Raw genomic sequence first — 26177 nt, 5'->3', positions numbered from 1 at the left:
ATATAGTGGAAACGCGCTCTAAGATCTGAGTAAAAGCATCTACAGACGCTCCGATTTGGTTGGTGCCAACCATATTGGAACCGACATGGCAACCATTCCAACATTGCTACAGATTGTCCGACGGTTGGCCTTCCAGCTGTCAGTTGACCATCACTACATAGTATAAAACAAAGTCGCTTTCTCTGTCCCTATGTCCCTATGTCCCTTTGTACGATTAAATCTTTGAAACTACGCAACGGATTTTGATGCGGTTTTTTTTAATAGATAGAGTGATTCAAGAGGAAAGTTCACATGTATAATAAAATCCATTAAATAGTGGAGAAGTACTGTTATTTTTGAGGTTTCTAATGTGATGTCGTAAATAATTACATTTTTTCCGCTTACATTGCAAACGCAGGCTGAACCCTACGAGTTTTATCAAAATAATGTACTAAGTATTGTAAACATTGAAAAGGTCTATAGAAAAGTCCGCGATGGTATATATCTATCTCTTATGGATAACCCACAATAACTTTTTTTTGTCATTTACGTTTTACGACAAATAATGGTTAATTTTCGAAGCGATTTTAACCAATACAGCATTAATCCTTAACCAATTAAATACTTTGAATACATTGTTCATTTAATATTGATCTATAAGGCAAATATAATATAATATAATATATGGCAATATAATATATGCAGTTGACTTTGATATGAAGTAGTGAACGGACGTCTTGCCTCATGACACCGGTATTATCGAAAAATGCTAAAATAGCGTTGGTTGCAGCAACCATTGTTGCTACAGTACCGCTACAAAAGGAACAAAGGAAAAAACGAAGAGAATGGGCTAAATTCTACTATAGAAATAGAGAAAATTACAGTCATATGCGGCTCCTTTAGGAATTGGATGATGAAGATTTCCGAACATATCTTCGAATGACTCCAGAATCATTCGATGAAATATTAAATATTAAGTTTTTAATGTAGCCGCACTGTCAATTTTTTTTAATACTTCTAACATAATAAAATACGCTTGATTTCTGGCATCTCTATTTGCGTAATCTTTGTTACTTAAGTCCCACAAACAGGGAAAGTCTTTATATAGTTCCAGTAATTTTATTATTATGTCACGTTCGGTGACCTTAACTCCCTCGGCGTTCATGTTAACGTCCTACACCGGCGGCGTTGCGAATGTGAATGAGCCGCAATTATCTATATTACTCTATGGAATGAGCCGATTTGGTCGGAACAAAGCTTCCAAACGTTCCAATTTGGTTGGATCGGATAGGAAGTTGGTTTGGTCGGTATCGCCGGCGCATCCGACCACGTCAAACCAATATTAATAATAATTATGTCGGACCGACCGCTCTCTACACTTTCCGATTTGGTCGTGGTCGGATGGTTGGCACCAACCAAATCGGAGCGTCTGTAGATGCTATAATATACACACCACTACATATGCAAAAATTTCTCCAAGCTAATTTACCTGTACGTGGGTAGTACCGAGACTCATCGAGCTACTGACTCAAGAAATATAAACAATAGCAAGGCCCGTAACCCCATGCATTCCATATCAATTCAATATCGACATTATGTTGTACACTATAGAGTACATTCTAATAGGAAGGTATAGCCACATAACAACTTCTCTGTTCTAATTCTCTCACACGTATCTCGAAAACCAAGGAACTAGTTACCTATACAAAATTTATTTTGCACCGCTACAATATGTTATATCTTTAGTTATGCTTTCATTACCTACGCCACACCTGTATGAAAAATATTTGAAAAACTCTATGAATGGAAAATATAGATCTGGCGGGTTTCGAACACGCGTAGGTATTTCGCCATCACAGGAACAAACTCAAGGATAGACCACGCCATCTATTAAGATGTTAGTGAAAACACACATGAAAACATGTTATCCAATATGAAACTCTATTTCAATATTTAGTACTAGCGGTCCGCCACGGCTTCGCCCGTGGTACATATTTCGCAATAAAAGGTAGCCTATGTTCTTTCTCAGGGTCTAAAGATTATCTGTGCCAAATTTCATCAAAATCGGTTCAGTAGTTTATGCGTGAAAAGCATACATACATACATACAAACCTTTCCTCTTTATAATATTAGTATAGATTTATATTTAGTATTATTATTGTACTTACTGATGGAATCTGTGGATGGAATATTATGTAAGCATACATTTACCTAAATCATAGAAATCTAAATAACAAGACACATAGAAGTGCTATAATGTCATAATTAGTATGAAAACCACTGTCGCCAAAATCCACACATTTAAAACGATATCTAGACAGTTCACACAAGTAAACTATGCCTTTTATTGGACAGCTTCATTTTAATGAAAACTAACATAAATAATAAATTTCGCATTTTAATATGTACCCTAACTCACGACTTTACGGTTTATTTTAGTATAACATCCCTAGGTACGTAAGATGTTTTGTTTCCTTTTGCTTAGAAACTTCAAATACGAAAAAGTTCGGCTACTCGACAACAGAGGGCGTTAATTTTTGATAGATATAACTTTTAACCTCAACGCATAGAAATAAGGTTGAAATTTCATTAACGTTCATTCAACGCTTTAGTGATGTAAGACTTCATCAGCCTTGTTATCGATAGTTAAGTGATAGTTAACAAATAAGAAATATATAGTTGTTGATTTTAATACAGTGGTAGGCTCATCTCGTGGGCCCACGGCAGACTGTACATATAGGTATAAGAAATAAAAACATGTTATGTACTTAAATATTTATTTATCTATATATACAAATAATAAAACAGTGTCTGTACATTATATATTTAAAAAAATGGAGGGGGTTTAGAAACTGAGAGTTTAAATTTGAAAATCTCGAACACCTGGCAGAACCGCGCCAGACCACCAAAAATTATAAGAGTTATAACAATTACTTAATGTACGTCTTTTTGTTGTGACATTGAAATTATCTTCTTTGAAATGTTTTGAACATATCCTACTATAGCCTGTAGGGAACCAATTTCTTTTCCCAGTCGCGGATATCCATTCGTCCTTAATGTCAGGACGGCGTTGTGGAAATCTACAAAGAATATATTTAACATAAAATAGTTTTGTCAACCTAAGCGAAGAATGTCCTTTACATTATGGCATTATTGTATATTTAATTAATGTGATTCTGTATCGACAGTAAAATTGTCCGAAAATGATTGTATCGATGTACTTAGTTTAAAAAATTATATATCAGTTATAAAAATAAAATAGAATTCAAATTAAAATATAATCCAATTATTCCATCAGTCGTCATATTACGCAAAAAAACATCGTATTACGATATCGAAAAATTTTAACACATCACATCACTAGCTTGCGACTATTTACTCTTTATCGTTAACAATGCAGTACATTGCTTCTTGTAATTGTCATTTGATAACATCTGGCAGTTATAACAACCGACCTGTTAGATGTTGACAATAGTAAAAGGCAATGTATAGCTAAACGTGATGAGAGGAACGGTTGACTGTGTCATTCGTATTGTTTGTAAATATTGTTTAATTTTAAGGAAAAACGGCAATATTTATAAACAAAAATACTTGCCGGTGAAATGTTATTCCTTTATTAGTATAATTACAATTTATGGAAGAATTTCCGCACTGGGAAATGCTGCAACACACCATGTTTACTCACGCACGTGTCAGAAACAACTGAACAAGCGACCACCAAGCGACGAACAGACTTGTGGAATGGTAACCACCTGAGCGGCGACAATGTCACGCGCGCTTACGACTTCTAGTGTCTTGTTATTTAGATTTCTATGACCTAAATAGTAATTTATACAATTTTTGGCTGTCTGTCTGTTTATTCCTACTGATCTCAGGAACGGCTACGCCGATTTTGACGGGACTTTCACTGAGAGATAACTGTTGTTATAAGGAGTAACTTAGGCTATTTTTTATACCGATATTCTCACAGGAACAATAGGATTAAAAGGTAAAACTCATTCACGCGTGCGGGTGAAACCGCGAGGCGCCGCTATAGACCAGTGCCGATAATTTTTGAAACAAAAAAAATCACAGTAGGATGAAACCCATTAGAAAAGGAGGGAAATGTGATAAAAAATTAAAGGAAAAATAAATTAAAGACAATTTTGGAAGGGATTGGCACTGGTCTACTGTAGGTATTATGATATATTTGTCTGTGGGGGATAAACGTAAACTAAGCTATACAAATGCAAGTATTTGTGGCTGATATTATTTGTATTCAGTTTTATTATAGTTAGTTACACGAATAAATAAATACATGTCGTATTACCAAAATCCGATCAATGGATCAACATCCATCCATCCTCACAAAGTTTCACGTTTGTAATATTAATGAGATATTAGTTACAAATCAATTACCTACACAGGGATATATAGGCACAGAAAAGCGATTTCATTTTATGGTGGCAGATGTTGTTTTTATACATATATTCATAACATTGAAATCAGCTTATAAAAAAAGCATGTGTTATAAGATAAGACGTTACATTGTACCAAATTTCATGATTATGTAAGGTTGGGTCGCCTAAGATCGGATGTGACATAAGATCGGATGCATGGAATAACTCGCAAACTAGGCAATATTCTCTACTGCTACCAACACTACTAGATCCGCCATTTTGTTCTGCCCCTCTCTTCACTCTGCGGCCGGCCAGCGACCAGACGGGACGTGTACACAGGTGATTCAGCAGAAAAGGTGTATTTTGTGGCGAAAATCGTCGATCCGATCTTACCTACAAAATTTTGATGGCTCATTGTGGAGAGTACTTTCATTGAAATAATGTAATTAATTATTTTGGGGCAGAATTAGCGAATCCTCTTTCCATCTGTATACTTTGATTACGCCTAGGACGTTCACAACCCAAGATCCGATCTTCCCTCCCAATGCCGAAGATCGGACCGAAGTTTAGCTCTTGACTGCGCCTTATGCAATAATGCGCAATAATTATTAACTTTTAATATATTTAACTATCCAATGACGCTATGACTATCAGACCTTAGGTACATTTTCATTATTTAGTCCTAGAACACGCAGGATAAAAGTTTGAGAAACTTAATTAGGATGAGGAGGGAAGACCGGACTAAAAAAACGCAATAAAAAAAAAACTTCTTTGTCAAATTTTTTGAGGAATTTCCTGACTCAATCATTGATGCTCAATGTATGGACGTAAGTCCGGATGTTTTCCTAATGTTAACATTATTATTAAACGCATAGAAGTGAAGATACTACATAGTCCGATCTTCGGCCGAACTGTTATTTTCTTCACTATGGTAAGTCGAAAAAAGTCTGCTTTTTAGGCTCTAAATTTGCTTAGATAGATAGCATCTACGTAAACCAAAAAATTAGGGGTTAAACAATATTTTCTTGTCATCAATTTACAGTTGACCGCAACAGAAAAACGACATCGAATCATGAGAAATAAAATAAAAAATACAGTACATATAAAATTTTCGGCATATGCGTCCGATCTTAGGCGACCCAACCTTACTGTACACGGGAACTACCCTGTAGGTTTTGATTTCCTTGCGAATGTAGAAATTTGCGAAAAATTTCAGCATTTACGGCTGTATTTTGGGATTGCGTTGGCCGTTGGCTTATACGTTTGATTTTTTCACAGCATCAAGGGACCATAGACAGGAGTATTCGATATAAATTTCAGCTTGATACCTCGTTCCAGAAATAAAGGGTGTTGACAGACGTAAGTACTACAAAGTGATTCTACAGGGGTCCGTTTTTTTCTTTTGAGGTTCGGAAGTCGGAACCCTAAAAATATGATAGTACAATAATTATCTTTGTAACTACATAGGTATATGCTTAAATCTTTAAAACTACGCAATGAATTTTGATGCGGTTTTTTTAATAGATTAAGTGATTGAAGAGGAATATTTATATATGTATAATATCAATAACATGCAATAAATATGTAGTGGAGAAATATTTGTTATTTTTGAGGTTTCTAATGCGATGTCGTAAATTGTAAATAATAATAAAAATTCCGCTTATATTGCAAACGCAGGCTGAATCCTAATTCTTACGAGATTTATCAAAATAATGTTCTATGTATTGTACACATTGAAAAGGTCTACAGAAAACTCCGCAATGGTATATTATGTCTATCTCGGATATCCCACAATATCATTTTTTGTCATTTACTTTTTACTACAAATAATGGCCAATTTTCGAATCTATTTTAACCAATACAGCATTAATCCTAAAATCCATAATACATTGTTTCTTCAATATAGATCTATAAGGCCCTTTACAGCATAAGATTTTAATGAATATTTTCAAAGATATAACAGATTTAGAGCTATTTAATATTTAGTATCAGCATTGCACCCCCCTTGGGACGTTGTTGCGACGCATCCGCATTGTAACATTGCAACCGGGGGGAGGTTGTTGCTTGATCTACTATATAAATAAGAGATGAACATGGAAGAGAGATTGTCTCGAAAGTTTCTTAACTTATTGACGAAGTCGAAGGGCATAAAAACGGTTTCTGACGATGTTCTGGGTTTCTGTTGTTCTTATGATTTTAACATGTATTGTAAATGTTCAAACAAATAACATTTGCTGAGATATTTATTTAACATTTTTTCAACAGCTTTTGCAACGGAGCGGCGGCTCTCACCAAGGTTAAATCGATTCAATCGTTTTGGACTTAAATATTTAATATTTGATATTGGTATAGTAGTAAGGGTAATAAAAATAAAACTCATATTTTTAAAAAGCATTGTATATTTCTATAAATCACTTATTAAAACTACATCTTTGCAAATATTCACTTTGTGACAAATGGGTGTGATAAGTTAATAACAATACACTACGTAGCCTGCACTTAATCTATTAATGGATCCTTTGAGTCAGGTAGATGTTCACAATCTGAAAATGTCACAGCTCTATTAACAATTACAGTTTCTTCTCTATATAAAAAAATGATTAAATAATTGTGTCAACATAGTCAGTATTATTAAGCGAAAATAAATCATACACAATTCAATATTGGTATACGTGAAGTTACATAATCATCTAAAATTGTCATCTGCGAAAATCGCACGGGTCAATCGCTATCTGTTATATTAAAGCCCGGTTTGACGTTAGTGTTCTTAGCTTTAGTCACTAGGGGTTTGAGTGTGGAGGGTTCGTGTAACACGGTGTCGGCAATGTTATTATTGGATTTGCTCTCACCGGAAGCGCTGGCCCTGAGGCAGTCCTCGGACACGAGGGTGGTGGTGAATCTACTGCCTGCGACCGTTTGACCCGCGGTGCTCTTCTGCGCGCTGCTGTCGCTGTATCTTCTAGGGTTGGATGGATCGTTGTTCAGTTTGCACTTGAGCGTGCTCAAGTTCAGCGAGTCGAGGTTGGAGAGGCACTGGATGCGGTCCTTGTTGCATTTCTTGGTGTCGTCCTTTTTGAAGTTTTTGCTGCTGGACGGGATGTCTTTATAGAAGGCTTCTTTCGTTTGTTGCGGGGTGAGACCGTACAGTTCCAGGGAGGTGCTTGTGAGGGTGGTTATGGGCCGCAGAGGGGGGTTGCTTGGCGCCGGGCTGAGGTCGTTGCGTATGATCTTGACGGGCGAACTGCAAGCGTCCACTGATAGCGTCTCTTCGTCATCCTCACCTTCAGCGCTCTGAAATTATAAAGTTTCGTTCAGAGAAGTCTTAACCCATTAAACCCCGAATCGCCCCGATCGGTCCTCGAAACAATAGATTTTCTATTGTTACTGTGATTCTGGGGCCTGAGTTATTACGTCATGATAATAGATAGACATAAAACTAAAATAATTAATAAGTTCTTTAACAGATAATGTATTTGTTTTATGTTTAAATTCGTATGGTTTTTTTCCTGAATGACGAAACCACCAACTTTCATACAGAACAAATTAAAGAAAAATAATTTTACAGTTTACAGACTTATTAAATTTATTTACCCAATACCCTAACATTTCAGACGTCTGAAAACACTCGACTAATTAAAACATATTTTCTAGTACTACGTAATAAGCGTGCTCTACACTGCGCTACGCTACTCACAACTTTTGGATTCAGAATAATTATGTGAAATAGCACATAAAAATTATACAAATGTAACTGACGATCACAAAATATAGCTTTACCATGCTTGCGTGTTTTTTGGAATCTGCTACCTATTCCATACAAATATTTTTTTAATTAATTTTTGTGATTACCTGTTACAACGCCTGTAAATAATGTTTTCATTTAACATTATTCACTGAGCACATAGCAATCTAGCACCTAACATCAACATACGATTAAAATTCTTAAGTTCCCAGTTATAATCATAATCATTTGAAATAAGTCGCAAGTGTAGAACCTGCCTAATTCGAATGTACCTGTCACAATATTATTAAAAAAAGTCGCAAGTGTAGAACCCGCCTAACTCAAACGTACCATAATGTCGTGATCAGTGATGGAGCCGGCGGTGGCCTCGTTGCTGTTGAACTCGAGCTCGGAGGTCGCCGACACCGGCGTCACGTCGCCGCTAATAGAAGAACCTTTAAAACGCACTTTACTTATTTTCTCGAACTTTTAGGGGTCAATAATAATTAGTCCTTATAGGGAAAAGGGGTACGATACTTTATAAGTAGGTTTAGATACGATTCTTTATGTGCAAATACAGGAAAATGGGACATTTGAGAAAATTTAAGATTTAAAGAAATGTGGCTTTTAAAATATGACACGATAAAAGTGCAAGAAAATAAAAAAGAATTTATGAGGAAGAGACTTGCTTTTGTAATAATGTTTTCAGATTTTAAGCTTATGTTATTGGAATGTATTTATAGAAGTGAAATTTAATGTACAGTAGATTTTTATCATTATGTACATTTAAAACAAGGTAAAATATAAATATGTACTCAATGCCTTCATTATGACTATATTCGGTATGAAATTAGGTTTAGACACGCAAAATATGCGAGTCTAAACAACTATAATAGTAAAAACATTCGTTAAAATTAAATTATGTTTAATCACATGCAGCGAAAACTTCTAGAAAATACTGGTTTATTGCAGCCATTATCATGCACATGGTAATCTTATAAATTATAACAATTATTATCATGATTATATGGATTTTGCATGCTTTTAATCTTAATATTTATTTCAATGCATGTGCCTTCTACTATTTATATCATGCAAGAGCAAATATTATCTGATAACAGACAACGCCGAGTGGAAGCGACGATGTTGTGCTGCGTATAATATTTTTGTTCTCAAAAGGAAATTATCCTTGTAAAAGTATTGCAATGCCATTTTTACATGCAACTTTTGATTAATAATTATAATTTATAATGACTCTTTTTTATGTGTTGCTTGTTTATGTAAGTCATTTTGCATGTGAGCAACATTTAAAGTGCGTAATCATAGATAGAAATATTTTAATGGCCTCTTTTTGAATCTTGTCTATTTTAAACATCTTTGGTATGCGTATGGCGTGCGTTTTCATATGTATGTGCATATATGTGCGTCCGCCGTGTTTATCCGTGTGTACACGTACGTTGCGTGTTTGTGCGTATGTGTGCATGCGTGTGTATGCATGCGTATGTGTGTGTGTGTGTGCGCGTGCGTGCGTATGTGTGTGTGTACGTGTGTGCGTGCGTATGCGTGTGTGTCCGTGCCTGCGTGCGTATGCGTGTGTGTGCGTGCCTGCGTGCGTATGCGTGTGTGTGCGTGCGTATGCGTGTGTGCGTACGTTGTGTGTAGGCGTGTCGGTGCGTGTGATACCTGTGAGCCTGTCGGCGAGGGGCGCGGGGCGCAGGCCCTCGAACGCGCACAAGGTCGCCGCCTCGCCGTCCCACTGGGGGAGCTTGCGAGCCACATTTTTACTCCAATTGCTACTGGAATGTTAAAATGCAAATCTCCCATACTGGAGACATTGTAGTCGACCGACGACGCGCTGTGATCTTTTAGTTATAGTGCAAAATCCAACCATTACCAATGTTTAATTCAAGATTCGTTAACAAATGTTAATAAACGTTCAAAATTATATTAATTGCAAGATCACAGCACGATTTTTGTTGGCTAAAGCGGGTTTACCACAATAACGAATAATGGAACGTTCACAATGTGCAAAGTGCACCTTAATTATAAAATTATTCAGTCGTCGACCACAATTGCTTAGTTGTTTCTAGTGTACAGCTAGATGTATATATACAACATTTATAAAAAAATATATGATAATATGAGTTTAAAAAGCTGGAAATTAGCGAATGTAACGACGACACAATCAAAACTGTGAAGTGATCCAAAATACCTTAAATAAGTTTTCCGCAATTTTTCATCTCTTTCAGTCATCGAAAAACATATTTAAGTGGAAAAGAGTTGACATTCATCTACTTAATGTGAACGGAGCGAAGGTAATGTTAGCAATATATTCTAATCTCACTTGAATTTCAATTATTAATCTTGGAATTAAAAATTATCAATCAAAAATATTTTACTTCACTCTCGTTCACATTCTTACACCTGCAGTAGAGGATGCACTAGCCTCAAACTTAACGAAACCTCGTCTTTTTTTGAAGTCGGTTAAAAAAACAATCACACTTCAAAAGAAAGCGATTCATATTTAATTTCCATTTTTCTATTGCACATTATACTATTATATAATACCTCTCCGAGTTGTTCTTCTGTTCGGAGCCCGCGTAGTTGGAGTTAGGCGAGGAGGGCCCGGCGGAGGAGAGGCCCGAGGTTAGTTCACCCGATGACGACATGAGGGACGATGGTCCGCTCCAGCCTACACCTGGCGACATTTGTATCAAGTCAAATTGATGTGTAAATAGCGGTGTATAACTTTGGGATTTCAAAACAAAAACTTGATAGACAACACATAGATCCAAATTGAAATGAGCGCAATTGATCTTTTATAATTTAATTTATCAACTTAGTTTATAAATACTTTTGTAAGAATAGGCGTGACGAAAGATTTTGAAATTCTCTTCCATAATGTGTGTATACGTTTACTATACAAGAAAAACCCTATATTTCGGTAATATACTTAAATTTAACGAAGATTAAAGCCATTTTTCAAAAAATATTTAATATCTGTGCCAAAACAGCTCGCAGGTGTCATGGCGTAGGCGTGACGTCAAACTTTGGTAAATAGGTAATTATTTGTACGCATTGCGAAGAAAATTAAAAAAGTCTTTATTTAATATGTGTTATAGAAACGAATTACAAAGTTTATAAGTGGTGTGCAGTATTGCAGTGTGAATCCACATAAAAATAATGCTCAAAAATGTGTTAGTAATTATTTCAAGCGAAAAAATAATAAGAAATTATTGTATAAAGTTGGCGCGGAGAATCCCGAACCATGTATTCGTGAATTCGCAATTATATTTCTGTTCTGAGTCGATAAAGCATACGTGGAACAATAGAAAATAAATAAAAATGCGTATTCTCAACATATTCATAACAACAAAATACATCTGACGTGAGTTGTTTACTTATGCGTGACGTCACGCGTGTTTTAGTCAAAATGGCGAACTTCAGAATTTCAATGTTTTATTTTATTGATAATCTCATTAATCTTAATGTTTTTAAGATTTCTACGTCGCTATATTTAATTTATTTATTATACATTTTCCCTTAAAAACACTAATACGATCATTTGTGGATACTGTCGTCATGCCTATTGTCTGTAAAAGTATGTCGACATGTGTTATTTAAAAGTTGTGGATTGCAATTTCGACATATATAAGAAGATATTACTTTTTTTTGGGGATGTCAAAATAAATGTATATATCACTCCATAATAAAATAAAGTGTGACTAAATCTTTAAAACTACGCAACGCATTTTGATGCTGTTTTTTAATAGTAAGAGTGATTGAGTGATGACGAGGAAGGTTTTTGCATATACTAATTAATTAGGTTTTAGACAAAGCGGGCGAGACCGCGAGCTAATATTGAAAGCTAGTTTTAATATATGAGAGCTCACTGTTAGCGGGCGGCGGCGCGGGCGCGCACGTGAGCCGCTCGAGGAAGGCGTCGAGCTGGCGCAGCGACAGCGCGTTGTGCAGCGTCTCCAGCGGGCGGATGGCCGGCACGCCGCCGAACCCCTCCAGCGCCGCTGCGTTACATGTTACCATTTCAATTTATAACTTCCAATTTTTTTTTCTTTTTTATTGTGGACGCAAAGAGATTACGTTTTTTAATAAACCGCTTTAGTCGGTATGTAGGGGAGTCGTAATGCAATATGGTATGGAAATTTTAATAACTAATTCTAATGTCTATTTAATAGCGTTTCGAACTTTTTTTAAAATTACTAACGTGGAAAACCGATAAAAACATAATTGTGACTGAGGCACATATACTTAGTGAAATTAAGCAGAAGAGGCGATAAGAACCTGAATAGTAACAGAAGTTTTACCGCTAAAAGCTCTACAAATTCAAATTAAAATCAAAGTAATAACCCGACTATAAAAAGGGCAAATTTAAGACGCTCAATGTTATCGATTACGCCACGTTTTCCCCACTCGGGTAGATCTGGTAGTAGTGGCCAGGGACTCACTGTTGTTGTTGGCCGCGGAGGGGATCATGACGCGCAGGTTGGGTGCCGAGCTGGAGCCCGAGATGACGGCCGTGCTGAAGAGGCCGGCCGCGCCCGCCAGCTTGCCGCGCGCCAGCCCCAGCATCTTGAGGTAGCTCATCTGGCCGGCGATGCTGTGCCGCTGGCGCCGCCCTGCGCCGCGCACGCTACAGCCGGCCGCGGGGCGGAGCGCCCGGGGCGGCCCCGCCCCGCGACCCGCACGTATCGCCACGAGCGTGTATCGGGGGGTTAGGGGTGGCGGACGATACGTTAGTGTATACGTACATACGAGGGTGACGATACATACATAAAATAAATAAACGTAAATAAACTACACGGATCGTATAGAAATAAATATATAGGTGCTCGGAAGCGTGCCGGTGGTCGTAGCGGTACGTGAGAGATCTGTAGCCCGACGTGTGTTATGTGACGACAGATTGACGGGCAAACGAGAGCTTCGCTTCGCGTCACTACCCCCGCGTTCACGGGGACGTGAACGGTGGACTAATATCGCGAGGGGTCCCAGGTTTGCGGCATTTAATATTTATTTTAATTTATTTTTTTTTATTTTAAAATAAATGTTATTGTCATGCGGTCAGTCAACGATCGTCAAACAAGCACACGCGTTAAGTACGAGGAGCGAGAATGCAACGCAACACACAATATCGCCGGCCAGAGTGAGCTAGCTAGAGTAGATAGCGGATAGTCGCCGCAGCCAAGTCTCTACACACTCCAAATACACAAATCAAATCATAAACGATGACCATGATTATGTAATTACTTAGGTCTACAGTAATATATGGACTTTAAGAACTTGACGGAACAAAACACAAGCGAGAATCCACTCCTCCATAAATCTTACGTCACAACATTTTTTTCAACATACTTAAAGTCCATTTATACAAATTAATAAAGGTATAATGATGAAATGAGTACAAAACATCACAATCTACAAGGACATGCATGCCTTCACCGAAATACTAGATAGTAGACAGTTTTATATAATATCGCTTTTAATATACATATCATTTAATGGGATTAGTTTAAATAATTCACTTAGAGTAAATTACTTATAAGATATAAGTTATTTCCGATTCCCCAAATATTGAAAATATTAAGTGTTGCCACCTCTTATTAGAATATTTGAAGTCACAGTAAATACCTTCTTTACGGAGACATACTGAAAATTTAACATGATCTGTATCCCAGTTTGAGTTTCAGGATCTGATTTTCGAGGTCCAAATTAAGAAATTCGTCTTGTTGCCTTTAGTAATGTTTCCAACATAGGCTGATACAAATTCACAAAATGACTATGAAGTAACACAAAAATATTTATATGTGTCCTGTATTTAAATCACAGATAAGGTACATTTGAACCCTGATTGATTTTAGCACATAATACCACCAAACTTTCCGACTGTTCCGAGTCGTTTAGTCTCTCTAGCTAAAATACAAAAATTATTTTAGTCACACCACCCTTTATTGCGTTAAGGCCAGTAGTAACATAATCAATTTTCTTTAATATTTCTATCGCTTTAAGAAAAAGTATTATAAATTAACTATTATTATAAAAATAGAGATCACTTATTTGTACTTTATTATTAAATAGGAATTTCTTACTACAGGATGATCATTGGAATCTATAAATCACTAAAAAGGGGAAGCAATGTTATTAAACATTATTTTTTTTAATAAATCCCGTTAGTACTGGCCTTAACACTTTGGTCAAGTCTTACCATTGTCGTGCGCCTGCTTGTGCTGGTCGTAGCTGCGGGCGCGCGGTTGCGGTTCCTCGCCGTCTTTCGTTACTTTTTCTTCGCTCTGAAGAATTATTTAGAATTTTTTCTCGCTCTTTTTTATAAGCAAAATATAAACTGAGATAACACAATTAAGAAAATGTTTTGTGGGCATATTATAGCAAAATAAATTAACGTTATCTATACAAATAATATAATTTGAGTATCTGTTATTCTGTTTGTCATATTAAGAACGGCTTTTTACTAGATGCATAGACACGGTACATGTACACTAAAATAGTAAATTGTAGTTTATACTGTCTGTTCGTTCCGGCTATTCTCTTGAACGGTTAGACCTATTTTGATGGGACTATCATTGACAGATAGCCGATGTAATAAGGAGTACATTGGCTCCTTTTTATTCTGATATTTCATTAAACGTTGAGATTATTTTGTACGACGTATTTAGTGAAAACACTACTGCAAACAAAACGACACTGGGGACACGTCGCCACAGCATGCACCACCACGTCAGAAATTAATTTTATATGCGCCTATAGATGTTTCACATCAAAATTGTATGTCCACAACTAATACCCTGTGCGTGTGTGCGTGTATATGTGTGTGTGTGTACCTGTGCGATGGGGCGCGTGTCGGTGTGCGTGTGGCTCCGCGCGCGCAGCTCCTCGTTGAGGCGCGCCGCGAGCGTCGACGCCTCGTGCCCGCTCACCGTGTAGTGGAGATTACTGTATTTATTTATTTCACAATAATTATACATAGCAATATATGAGAATATGATTTTTTTTAAACTATTGCATAGCTTCTATCACGAGTCTTGAGCCGGAGCTTGGACCGAAGCCAGAAATTCCGTAAAAAACCCTCACGCTCCCCACTCCGACGGGCACAGAGGTGTGGCTTGAAGGCATGCTATGCAATAGCTTTACCGCGGCAGTCCCCGAATGCCACACGTCTTTTTTTTTACGCAAAAGTTACGCAAGCTTAATTTTCAATATATTTCACACAACTTTAAAGGTCGGGCCACGACGACCACAGCCTCTTTTTTATATGTTTTGACGCGGACACTTCTGTGGCGAGTGGTCACCACCACTTAGTAAAAGTGGTATTTAAAAATTTTATGATCTGAATAACGACGCACTCATTCTGGAATTTTTGTGTATGAATGTTGTTTTAGCAATGGTGGGACGATAACATTCAGAAGGCTATATCTGTATTTTTGAATAAATAATACTAAATTCAAAATATTACCAAATCGGTATCGGATCCGATGGTCGAAGTTTTGATTTTGATGATTTAGTTGGCGTAAAAGTGCTATCCAATTCGTCGATAACGTCCTGAAACACAAAATAAAACAATAATTTTTTTTCTTGCTCTTACAAGATAACTTGACAAATTCATACTACATGATGGATCAAATATGAGTCTTATTAATAGATGCATAAGGTACATTTTACACTCACAGGTTGTAAAGTTTCCTGGCTCGCCATTTGATCGTCTTCTGTCTCTTCTTCGATACATTTCACCTCGTCCGGAGAGGATGCCTGGATATAATAAAAACACATCATTTAGTTTCGGAAATTGCAATACGGACAACTTATGTATTGAAAACACCTAGTTTTGATATAATTAAATTATCTGAAATATACAGTGGTGGACGTTTAATTAGAAACACGTAACAGGATGAAGTAGTCATCAAATTTATTTACTTTTGTGTATTAACGTATTAGTGATTAAGCATTATTTCATATGTAATAAAACACCCGTTAATCTAGTTTTATAATAAATTGCTTATTTTTGATCAAACGTTAGCTTAAATTAATAAAATTAAACAACTTTAAGAGAAACCTGATTTCCAAGCATTTTCAGTCTGGACAACAAATTAGAAACAGCATGCTTTGAGTGTTCCAAAGTCAAAACCTGTTAAAATGCCGACAATATTTTTTTCTTCTACAAATATTTGCACCGTTTTTTAAACATTCCGTATAAAAGTTTCTGAAAATTAATTTGCATTGCAGTATAAATGGGCAAAAGTAACAATTGTGACCCATCAACAAGAAAAATAATTTTAAGTTTACATTTTGACAAAAACTGGAGTTACAGGAAAGAATAAAATCATTTAGAGTGTTTGATGAAAAGATATTCAATGCTACAGTTTATTTAAAAGAGCATGGTACTTCTGATTAAGTGCCTAAAAAAGCTCGACCATGAAAAACCACTGCTCGCGAGCATAAGCAAATAATTATTTTCTCAAAGATGGATCCATTTAAAGGTTCCAATTCTATTAGAAAATATGTTTTTGCAAACGTGTTAAAATCTCATACAATCTAAGGCACGACGTTGTAAAGCCGTTGTTGTCTATAAAGATTATAACAGTCTAAAAACAATCCCATACATACTATAATGTTTCCTCCGCCATGCTTAACTGTTTATTTATTATCTAAGGCCTGGTTAACTTAACGACGCGTGTATCCTTTGCCATCAAAATTGATTAAATTAATTTTAGTTTCATCCCAAAATAAAACTTTTTCACTGGCGTAGTGTCCACTAGCATTATTTCTAAGTAAATGAAACACGTTGTTCCCTTCCTTGTAAGAAGCTGTACTTTCCTGGCGTCTCTCCAAAAAATTTTGCCTTAAATTACCGCCTGCGAACCGATCTCATCAACACATTGCGAAGTTCATCTTCGGAAAAAACTAATTTTATAATAGAATTTGAACTTTTAAATGGATCCATCTTTGCCAAAAGAATCATTTGCCTATCCTCGCGTGCAGTGGTTTTTCATGATAGAGCTTTTCTAGGCACTTTTTCGGAAGTACCATGCTCTTTTAAATAAACTATAGCATTGAATATATTTTTATCGAACACTCTAAATGATTTGCAATTTTCCTGTAACTCTAGTTTTTGTCAAAATGTAAACTTAAAATTATTTTTCTTGTTGATTGGTCACAAATCATACTTTAAACCATTTATACTGTAAAGCAAATTAATTTTCAGAAACTTTTAGATAGAATGTTTAAAAAACGGTGAAAATATTTGTAGAAGAAAGAATATTGGCGGCATTTCAACAGGTTTTGACTTTGGATCACGCGAAGCATGCTGTTTCTAATTTGTTGTCCAGACTGAAAATACTCGGAAATCAGGTTTCACTTAAAGTTGTTTAATTTTATTAATTTAAGCTAATGTTTGATTAAAATTAAGCATTGTCTTATAAAACTAGATAAACGAGTGTTCTATTACATACGAAATAATACTTAATCTTTAATACGTTAATACGTAAATGTTAAATGAATTTGATGACTACTTCATCGTGTTACGAGTTTCTAATTAAACGTCCACCACTGTATATACATATAAATACAGTTGTTTAAGTGAATATTAAAAATAACGAAAACTATAAAGTCTAAAAAAAGAGACCATAGATTTTTTTCGCATACAACTTCCTCACATTTACTGAAAAATACTTGTACAACAAGTAATAATCCAAGATAAAATACCTCATTATTGGCAGTAGAATGGTTCCTGGAATGTGGTCGGAAGCCGGGTCCGGGCGGCAGGTTCTTTTGCACGCAGCAGTTCACACCGGGACTGAAGTGAAGCTCTACGTGGAATCTGCACCAAGTAAAAATAAATATAAAGACTACGAGTAAAAATAACCGAAACCGTAAAAACTGTACGAGGAAAAATAACTAAAAAGACGGAATGTAGAAAATATAACTGTGTGTCTGTAACTATAGTGTAAGGTTGATTTGGACAAACATTAAAATTGTAATATACAATATTATTCAAAGAGCGTATACGCACTATGCGGGTAGCCGCATTGCGGGTAGCCGTCCGGCTGACCGCAAGCACAATTATGTATGCAACCGCAGACCGCACAGTGCGCATAGAAATGAATATTCCGTACATAATTGTGCTTGCGGTCAGCCGGACGGCTACCCGCAATGCGGCTACCCGCATAATGCGTATACGCTCAAAGACATGACTTGTTGTGTGAAATCGGAGATGGCTACTTGTAATAATAATGCAACGCACTAGAGAGCTATTTTAACGATTTTTTTACAATACAACCTTACAATATTGCATCACAAATATTGTAAAATATTTGAGCTTATAGTAAGTTATGGCTTTGGATATTTTGTCTATAATATAGACTCTATATCCAGCATAGTTTAAATGTTGTTTTATTTATACCGGGGATAATTATTTTTGCTATCTTACACCTTCGAGTTAATTCTATTAAATGAAAACCAGTATTTTAAATATCATTATACCCGTATTAATATAGTTAGTTTATTATTATTCAATAAAACTTTGGTTTGGTTACCTTTCCTCTGAACAGGGGTCCTTAGTGGGATCCTCGTACAGCATCACAACGATTTGTGACATGTAGTTCAGCTCTGACACCATAGACACGTATTCCATAGCGCGGCGCCATTGCTCATCTTTCACTACCTGTGAAGTTTTTAGATAAATAGTATAAGGTCTGTTTTAATGTTTATTATTATTTAATTATTATCAGTAAGACCGACAGTAGACGCCTCACTACAGTAGTTAGATCAAAATGGCGCACCTCATTTCCAAATTAACCCTACAGTAGTCACGTGGTCTACACGTGTAATCCAATGAAACAAAATTGCAAATTTCTAATTGCTCTATATCTAATTGCTCCAGTTATTTCACCCTTCGTGTACTCTCAGTTGAATAATAATAAATAATAATTGCCGCTTGCACTCAATGCAACACGGAAGGTCGGGTGCGCGTGGTTGTGCAACAGGAGCTCCGCAAAATTCGCCAAGGTCTACGTAACAAGGCTAGCGTGCCTGCCTGCCGTGCCGTGAGGAAATAAATTGATTTTTGAAGTGAAAACTTCTTTAGCGGCGTTAAGCACTTTTTCTGTAATGGGTATAAAATCTTAAACTCGCGTCAGGACTCGTGACCTGATCGAAAAAGCGTAAGACGGATGGATATCAAACATGCTCAACGTTAGTTATCAAGTTTTCACTTCTGCCGGCACTCCCGGAGTGCAACCCGTCTTTTTTGGTGGATTACGGGCTTTACGGAAGGCCCGTGTCCCAGGTGTGGGAACATAATAAGTTGATGATGATGAATATTCAGTTGACAGTACTCACATCGAGCAGGCCGCCGAACCGCAGCACGGTGAGCAGCGAATGCACGTGCGACTCGCTGGTGAAGTACAGCCGCGTGCGCACGTGCCGCCCGGGGCTCGACACGCCGTGGCTGTACCTTTATGTCATGAGTTTATTAGTTCATTGGTTTTAATGGTTTAGTGCCTTAGGGTGCTTTCCACCAATAATTTGCGAGGATGTGTAAATAACCAATAGTATCGCTTTAAACGCTTCAAACTTCAATCTAAATAAATGAAGATATATAACTAGCTATATAGCTATATCCATACTTAATGCGAAAGTAACTCTGTCTGTCTGTCTGTTACTCAATCACACCTAAACTACTGAACCAATTTGCATGAAATTTGGTATGGAGATATTTTGATACCCGAGAAAGGACATAGGCTACCTTTTATTGCGAAATATGTACCACGGGCGAAGCCGGGGCGGACCTCTAGTAACTAATAAATGAAGGTGTTTTTACTATCATGTCGATAGTAAAAACACCCTAAATGTTGGTAATTCATTGATTTGAACGCTTCAATACTTAAAGTTTCGCAGATTTGAATGAATGAAAAGTGGTTCCAGCTCGAAGGACCGATGTTATAATTTGAACGCAATAATAATAAGTTCTTTAGTCCGATAATTTGAGTGAATTAAAAGTGGTTTTGCAGCTCGAAGGACCAATGTTATATTTGTGATTGAAATATGTTTAAATAAAGGTAAAAATGTTTTATTTAATAACTGAAATGGAAAATTAAGACACGAGCATTTAGCAAAACAAACGTGACTATTATGTATGATATAATATTACATTTAATAGGTTATTATTGGGAAGAAAAAATAAAATATACCTAGGATTCAGTCTGTTAACATTCTCTTCTCCGGACTCTTCAATATTCCTCTGCAGATCGGCTCTAATTTTCTTCAACAAAGGTGTGCATATACCCTGGCTTATTGTCAGCTTTTCTTGCATTGTCAACCCATATTCCTGAATAAAATGAAATTACGATGAACAACCATCAAAAAATCTTTGATGTAATATATAGCAATAAAGCAAAATTGTTACCGACGTATGAAAATCAATTAAAACACTTTAATCTCCATCGTTTATCGGACAGGAGACAGTTATTGGACATGAGCTTTTTGTACAAATTAGTTAATGGTTTGTTGGACTGCCCGTTTCTTATTGAGAGAATAAATATTAACGCACCTTCGAGGTTGCCCCGTGTAGATAAATACGCCCCTTTTTCGACCAAAATATCTAAAACCAACCTGGGTCAGAATGCCACAATAAATAGGCTCTTAAAACAGTATAACAAATTGTCAAAAGATCGTGCAATAGACATAGACATATTCTCAGACAGTCTTCCAAAATTTAAAAATAATGTTGTTGCTTCATTTGTCTCATGATTAACATCATTGTCCCGGTCAGGTTTTGTGTGTTTACTATTACATATATAAATTTTAAATGTTTAGTCAATTTAGATTTATAAGTTAATTATTTACATTTTTTTGTTTTCTCATAGTTCTCAACATAAAAAAAATATTTAAATGTAAGATACTAACTATCACTGTTTTCTTTTTAACTTATTTTTTTCAAATTAATCGTTGTAGTTATTGTTATAATATGTAACCGTAAACCGTTTTATTTCGCATGTGGTGTTAGCCTTTAAGTAGTTGTTACATTTATGTAAGTTATTTTGTAATCTTTTTTTTGTATGCTTGTACTGATGTAATAACTGTTGGCTGACCTTAAATAAATAAATAAATAAATAAATAAATAGCGTATACAGCGTACTAGCAATCACCTATTAAAAGGTCGTAAAAATGTCTGACCGGCATTGTCCTTCTTAGTGGAATTCACAGAGTGTCTCAGTGAAATGACAGCCATAATTGACAGTCACAATGTGCAGTCAGTGTTTATGTTAGGGGACTACAATGCGCACCCCGGTGAGTCTTTTGCTACCGAACTTTTAACTTTTTGTGCGGAACAATCGTGGTCCTGTGTAGACCTGGAACTTATGCCGGCGGACAGTCATACATTTGTAAGTGATGCGCACGGCTGTCGGCGCTGGCTCGACCACTGTCTTGTGACAAGTGCCGCGCGTCAATCCGTGTCCGCGGCCTGTGTGTTGTATAATACTTATTGGTCTGATCATTACCCTGTATCTATACGATGTAACTTTAATTTGCTTAAACCTAAGATTTCTATACCTACTACTTGTATAAATAGGGTAGTCTGGGGCGAACGTGACTCAACTCAGATAACGAAATTTAAAACTGTATGTCACTCTAGACTTCGTGAGATTAATTTTCCTTCAGAATTAAGAAGCTGCTCAGATGATATGTGTCGTAACCAAAATCATAAAATCCTATTAGATAACATGTATGACGAGATTATTTCTATTCTGTCGGAGGCCGCTATTAGTAGTTATAATGTTACCGAAAAGCGTAGATGTAAATACATTACCGGGTGGAATAGGCACGTCCGCGGCGCTCACGAGAAGGCTCGGCTATGTTTTCAGGCTTGGTTGTATGGGGGTAAGCCCGGGGCCGGCCGTCTTTATGATGATATGTGTGAAACAAGGCGCACTTTTAAATCAAAATTAAAGTGGTGTCAGAATAACCAACAACAAATAAAAATGGATATTATTGCTGAACTTCACTCAAACAAGAAATTTGGTCAGTTCTGGAAAAACACCAATAAAATGAATCATAAGCCGGGCCTCCCCGTCAGCGTGGCGGGAGTGCACGAGCCAAGTGAGATTGCCACCTTGTTCTCCCACCATTTCAGGGTGGACTCGCCTCTGGGGCCAGCGCGGCAGGGGCCCGATGCTGAGGAAGGTGGTGAGCGTAGTGTTTATTTTACTACGAAGGAAGTGCGTGCGGTGATCAAAGGCATGGTGAGGGGTAAATCCCCGGGTCACGACAGCCTTAGCATCGAGCACCTGCAGCACGCAGGTGTACACCTACCCAGAGTGCTTGCTATGTTTTTTACCCTGTGTTTAGGCCACTCCCATCTGCCCGATAATCTAATGCGTACTATAGTTGTACCAATCATCAAAAATAAAACTGGTGATACATCGGATGTAAACAACTATAGACCGATCTCACTAGCTACAGTGGTCGCCAAAGTACTGGACAGTCTGCTTGGTCAGCACCTGGATAAACACGTCTCGTTAAACGACGCTCAGTTTGGTTTCAGGCCCGGGCTTTCCACCGAGAGTGCTATCCTGTGTCTCAAGCAGACTGTACAGTATTACACGAGTAGAAAGACTCCAGTCTATGCATGTTACCTCGATTTATCCAAAGCATTCGATCTTGTATCGTACGATATTCTATGGGGTAAATTAAGGAATGAAACTTGTCTACCTAGGGAAATTGTGAAATTGTTTATGCATTGGTATAACAATCAAAAGAATTTTGTAAGATGGGCAGGCTCTCTTTCGGGGGAGTATGGGCTGGAATGCGGGGTGAGGCAGGGGGGGTTGACCTCCCCCATGCTTTTCAGCCTGTACGTCAACCGACTGATCGATGAGCTCAGCAGCACCGGCATAGGGTGTCATATAGATGGAGTCTGCATGAATAACATCAGCTACGCAGACGATATGGTGCTGCTGAGCCCGTCGATTGGTGCCTTACGAAAGCTCTTAAAAATTTGTGAATCCTACGCAGTGGCTCATGGGCTCAAATACAACGCGAAAAAGAGTGAAATAATGATTTTCAGGCCGGACAACAAGCGATACACATTTGTTCCGAATTTCACTCTGAGTGGTACAGCTCTAAACAAAGTCGAGCAATTTAAGTATTTGGGCCACTGGGTCACCGAAGACCTTAAGGATAGTGTGGACATTGAAAGGGAGCGCAGAGCGCTGTCTGTCCGATGCAACATGTTGGCCCGCAGGTTTTCACGGTGCACGGGGACTGTCAAAGTTGCACTTTTTAAAGCGTACTGTCAGTCCTTTTACACCTGCAGCCTGTGGGTTAACTATACACAGCGGACATACAGCGATCTGCGCGTTCAATACAATAACGCGTTCCGGGTGCTGATGGGGCTGCCGCGCCACTGCAGCGCCTCCGCGATGTTCGCGGCGGCTGACACAGACGGCTTTGCGGCCATCATGCGTAAACGGTGCGCATCTATCATGCGCCGCACGCGCGACAGTCCCAACACCATCCTGCGCGCGCTGGCGGACCGGTGGGACTCTCCGATGCTGGCGCGCTGGATACGGCTGCACGCAGTCGTTTAGTGATTTACCGCCATCATCGGGAAGTCCACCCGGACCTGCCACTTTATGTTTATTTTAGGTAAAAAAAAAAAACATTCTTTATTACTAACACTAGTATGTAAGCTCGCAATTGTACTAACACTATATGGATGTAATCTTAGGATGAATCTGAAATAAATGATTATTATATTATATTATATTATATTATTGTATAAATCACTCATCGAAATTAACACCTTATTTAGTGGCAGAAATGTTCAAAGTCTATTGTATTACAAAACTCTGCCTATAAGACGCGGAAGCAGAGTTTAGCTTCGGACAACTTTTTAGCGTGATTGTGTCTAGTTGTTTATAGTACGTCAATGGCAAAAATAAGTATATGCAAAAAGTGATAAGTACTATCAACTAACCTGTGGTATAACGATATCAGCCAAGTACTTGGCGTACATATATAACTCCTCAGCAAGGTCGAATTGTAACGTGTGCTGATTGTGTTGCAGGTCGTACTTGATGCAATCGTATATATCGGGTATCTTGGATATGTCAAAAGATTTATTTTTAGTACAGAAATCCTTCTCTATTTTGCCCCAGCGCCGTCCCATTAACTCCCACGTTTCTCCGTGGTAGAGTACCGTATCTGTAAAATAATATGATGTGAACGTTTGTAGGAAAATATGAATGTTTGATACTTATACAGCTGATCGAAGTCTCTCTTGAATGATCTGAATGATCTTTTACGCGGATACCACCACCCGTTTTATGCGGGAGAATGTAGCCGCAGCAGTAAGAGTAATAGAATATCTTCTTTATTTTTACTTTTTTTTTTCTTCGTAAAATAATCATTAATCCCTCAGTCCCGGAATCACAGACACAATAGAAAATCTATTGTGTCGCGGCCCGATCGGGCCGCTCGGTGGTCAATGGGTTAAATCAATTAAGTCATGATATAGCTATGCTTATTAGCGTTTAGCTTAGTAGTGTTGCGCAGCCGGTCGCCGTTCGCCGAGGCCTGTGTGCGGACGCGGGCGGCTGGCAGCGCCCCAACACACTCGGCCCTTTGTTTGCTAAATCGTCTGCTGGCCTCTGTTGCCACAATTGATGTTTGCTAGCAGTACAAATACTGTCCTAGACCTCTGTATTATGTATTTGAACGATGTAGCAATAGTATGTATCTCTGCTTTGTTTTTTTTTTTTTAATTTTCCTATTGTATTCCTATTGTTTTGAAATACATAAATAAATATACCCTTGGTCTTGGGGTCGTCCCGCTTGGTGAGCACGATGCGCACGAGCTGCTGTATGAGCGCGTGCACGTGCGCACAGCACCGCACGGGGTTCTTCACGAAGTCCATCGCCGCGTTGATGCTGAGCGACGCGCACGGGTTGATGCGCGCGCGGTCCTCCGCCGTGAACTCGCGGTCCGCTTGCATCGCTTCGTGTAAACGCGCTTTGGCCCTGCAAAGTCATTGTTCATGGGACTTTAGCAAGGTTTACCAATTCAGGCACAATCATTTTGTGCATTATTTGTTAGGGTTTAAATAGTTTCCTTATAAACGCATCCATTGAGCATAGTAAAGAAATAGATATAATTAAAATTTCATGCAAAACGAGGGGAAAAGCCAATAGAGACAATAAATTGGTATCATAATAAGTATTATTCATTAATTTAAACATAAATGTCCTTACATATTTTGTACTTTAGAAGAATCACAGTCATTATCCAATAACCCATTCGTGTTGGCGGATTTGACCATTTGTACCAAAATGGGGGTAAGTTCTCCCTCCAGCGCTAGCAGACCCTTGGCAAAAGCAGCAGCTGTCATCTGCACTCGACCTTCATCTGATGCGTATATTTTGAGATCGTGACGGAATGTTGAGTGTAGGCGGAGTAGCCCCAAACCTTGAGTACCCGCTTCGCCTGGATATTACAATACAATATAAATAAATATAATAAAAAAGTAATTATAAACTTACAGGAAAAATATATTTAAAATATTTCTAAACGAATATTGTGAAAACAATCTCTGTCATACAATAGATTTAAATTTCAAGAATAAAAAATAATTACCTTTATGAAATGCTTACAAGCAAAAATAGCCACATTGAATAACCTCCTTAAAAGAAGATCCACTGAGAATTTTTCAATACAAAGACACATCGACTCACCATGCCGACCCTGGCCGCCAGGGTACATACACCGGAACATCCTGCCCAGCTCTTCAGCCTGTATTCTCCCCGCAGGTGTCAGTTCTCCGCCCCACTTCAATATCAGCACCAATGAAGGTTCACCGGCACACCCTACTATACAATATATATCAATTAAATACGCTAACAAGCCATAAAATAATATACAACACCTTTATAAGAAAAAGATTGGTATGATAATCGATTTTGAAGCCTAGTGCATGTCATTAAAATCATCATTAAAAACCTGGTAGATAAGCTCGCTCGTGCAAAAAAATTGTATTTTAAAATTGTCGTAATTAGTAGGCATAGACATAATA

The 26177-nt window shown here is 37.5% G+C and overlaps 2 protein-coding genes across 12 annotated transcripts in view; one reads left to right on the top strand and one right to left on the bottom strand.

Moving 5' to 3' along the window:
* Positions 1–6739: 6739 nt before the first annotated feature.
* Positions 6740–26177, bottom strand: part of l(1)G0196 (inositol hexakisphosphate and diphosphoinositol-pentakisphosphate kinase) — a 32076-nt gene continuing 12638 nt past the window's right edge. For 5 of the 11 annotated variants that reach the window (XM_090105552.1, XM_090105549.1, XM_090105556.1 and 2 more), the window contains exons 11-28: positions 25840–25974; positions 25360–25591; positions 24920–25128; positions 24086–24312; positions 20298–20434; positions 19447–19561; positions 18642–18769; positions 17812–17926; positions 15778–15858; positions 15566–15651; positions 14934–15045; positions 14300–14384; positions 12546–12716; positions 11973–12104; positions 10648–10777; positions 9763–9875; positions 8431–8534; positions 6740–7649 (exon numbers count right to left, since the gene is read on the bottom strand). In XM_090105552.1, coding sequence (XP_089961678.1) covers positions 7080–7649; positions 8431–8534; positions 9763–9875; positions 10648–10777; positions 11973–12104; positions 12546–12716; positions 14300–14384; positions 14934–15045; positions 15566–15651; positions 15778–15858; positions 17812–17926; positions 18642–18769; positions 19447–19561; positions 20298–20434; positions 24086–24312; positions 24920–25128; positions 25360–25591; positions 25840–25974 — 2882 coding nt within the window. In that variant the 3' untranslated portion in view covers positions 6740–7079. The remainder of the gene's footprint in view (positions 7650–8430; positions 8535–9762; positions 9876–10647; positions 10778–11972; positions 12105–12545; positions 12717–14299; positions 14385–14933; positions 15046–15565; positions 15652–15777; positions 15859–17811; positions 17927–18641; positions 18770–19446; positions 19562–20297; positions 20435–24085; positions 24313–24919; positions 25129–25359; positions 25592–25839; positions 25975–26177) is intronic. The other 6 variants (XM_090105551.1, XM_090105555.1, XM_090105557.1 and 3 more) reach the window with 4 other exon arrangements.
* Positions 21306–23772, top strand: LOC149906059 (uncharacterized). Its single transcript, XM_090105819.1, has one exon. The coding sequence runs from the start codon at positions 21327–21329 to the stop codon at positions 23694–23696; it is 2370 nt and encodes a 789-aa protein (XP_089961945.1). The 5' UTR covers positions 21306–21326; the 3' UTR covers positions 23697–23772.

This window comes from Colias eurytheme, chromosome 9 (assembly GCF_061535395.1).
Source record: "Colias eurytheme isolate Ceu_HAF_F1 chromosome 9, ilColEury1 Martin Lab GWU primary, whole genome shotgun sequence".
NCBI classification, from domain to species: domain Eukaryota; kingdom Metazoa; phylum Arthropoda; class Insecta; order Lepidoptera; family Pieridae; genus Colias; species Colias eurytheme.
This window is presented reverse-complemented; position numbering and strand designations above follow the sequence as displayed.

Excerpts from the sequence above, each read along its gene's own strand:
- LOC149906059 (XM_090105819.1), top strand. The coding sequence starts at position 21,327 with ATGACAGCCATAATTGACAGTCACAATGTGCAGTCAGTGTTTATGTTA.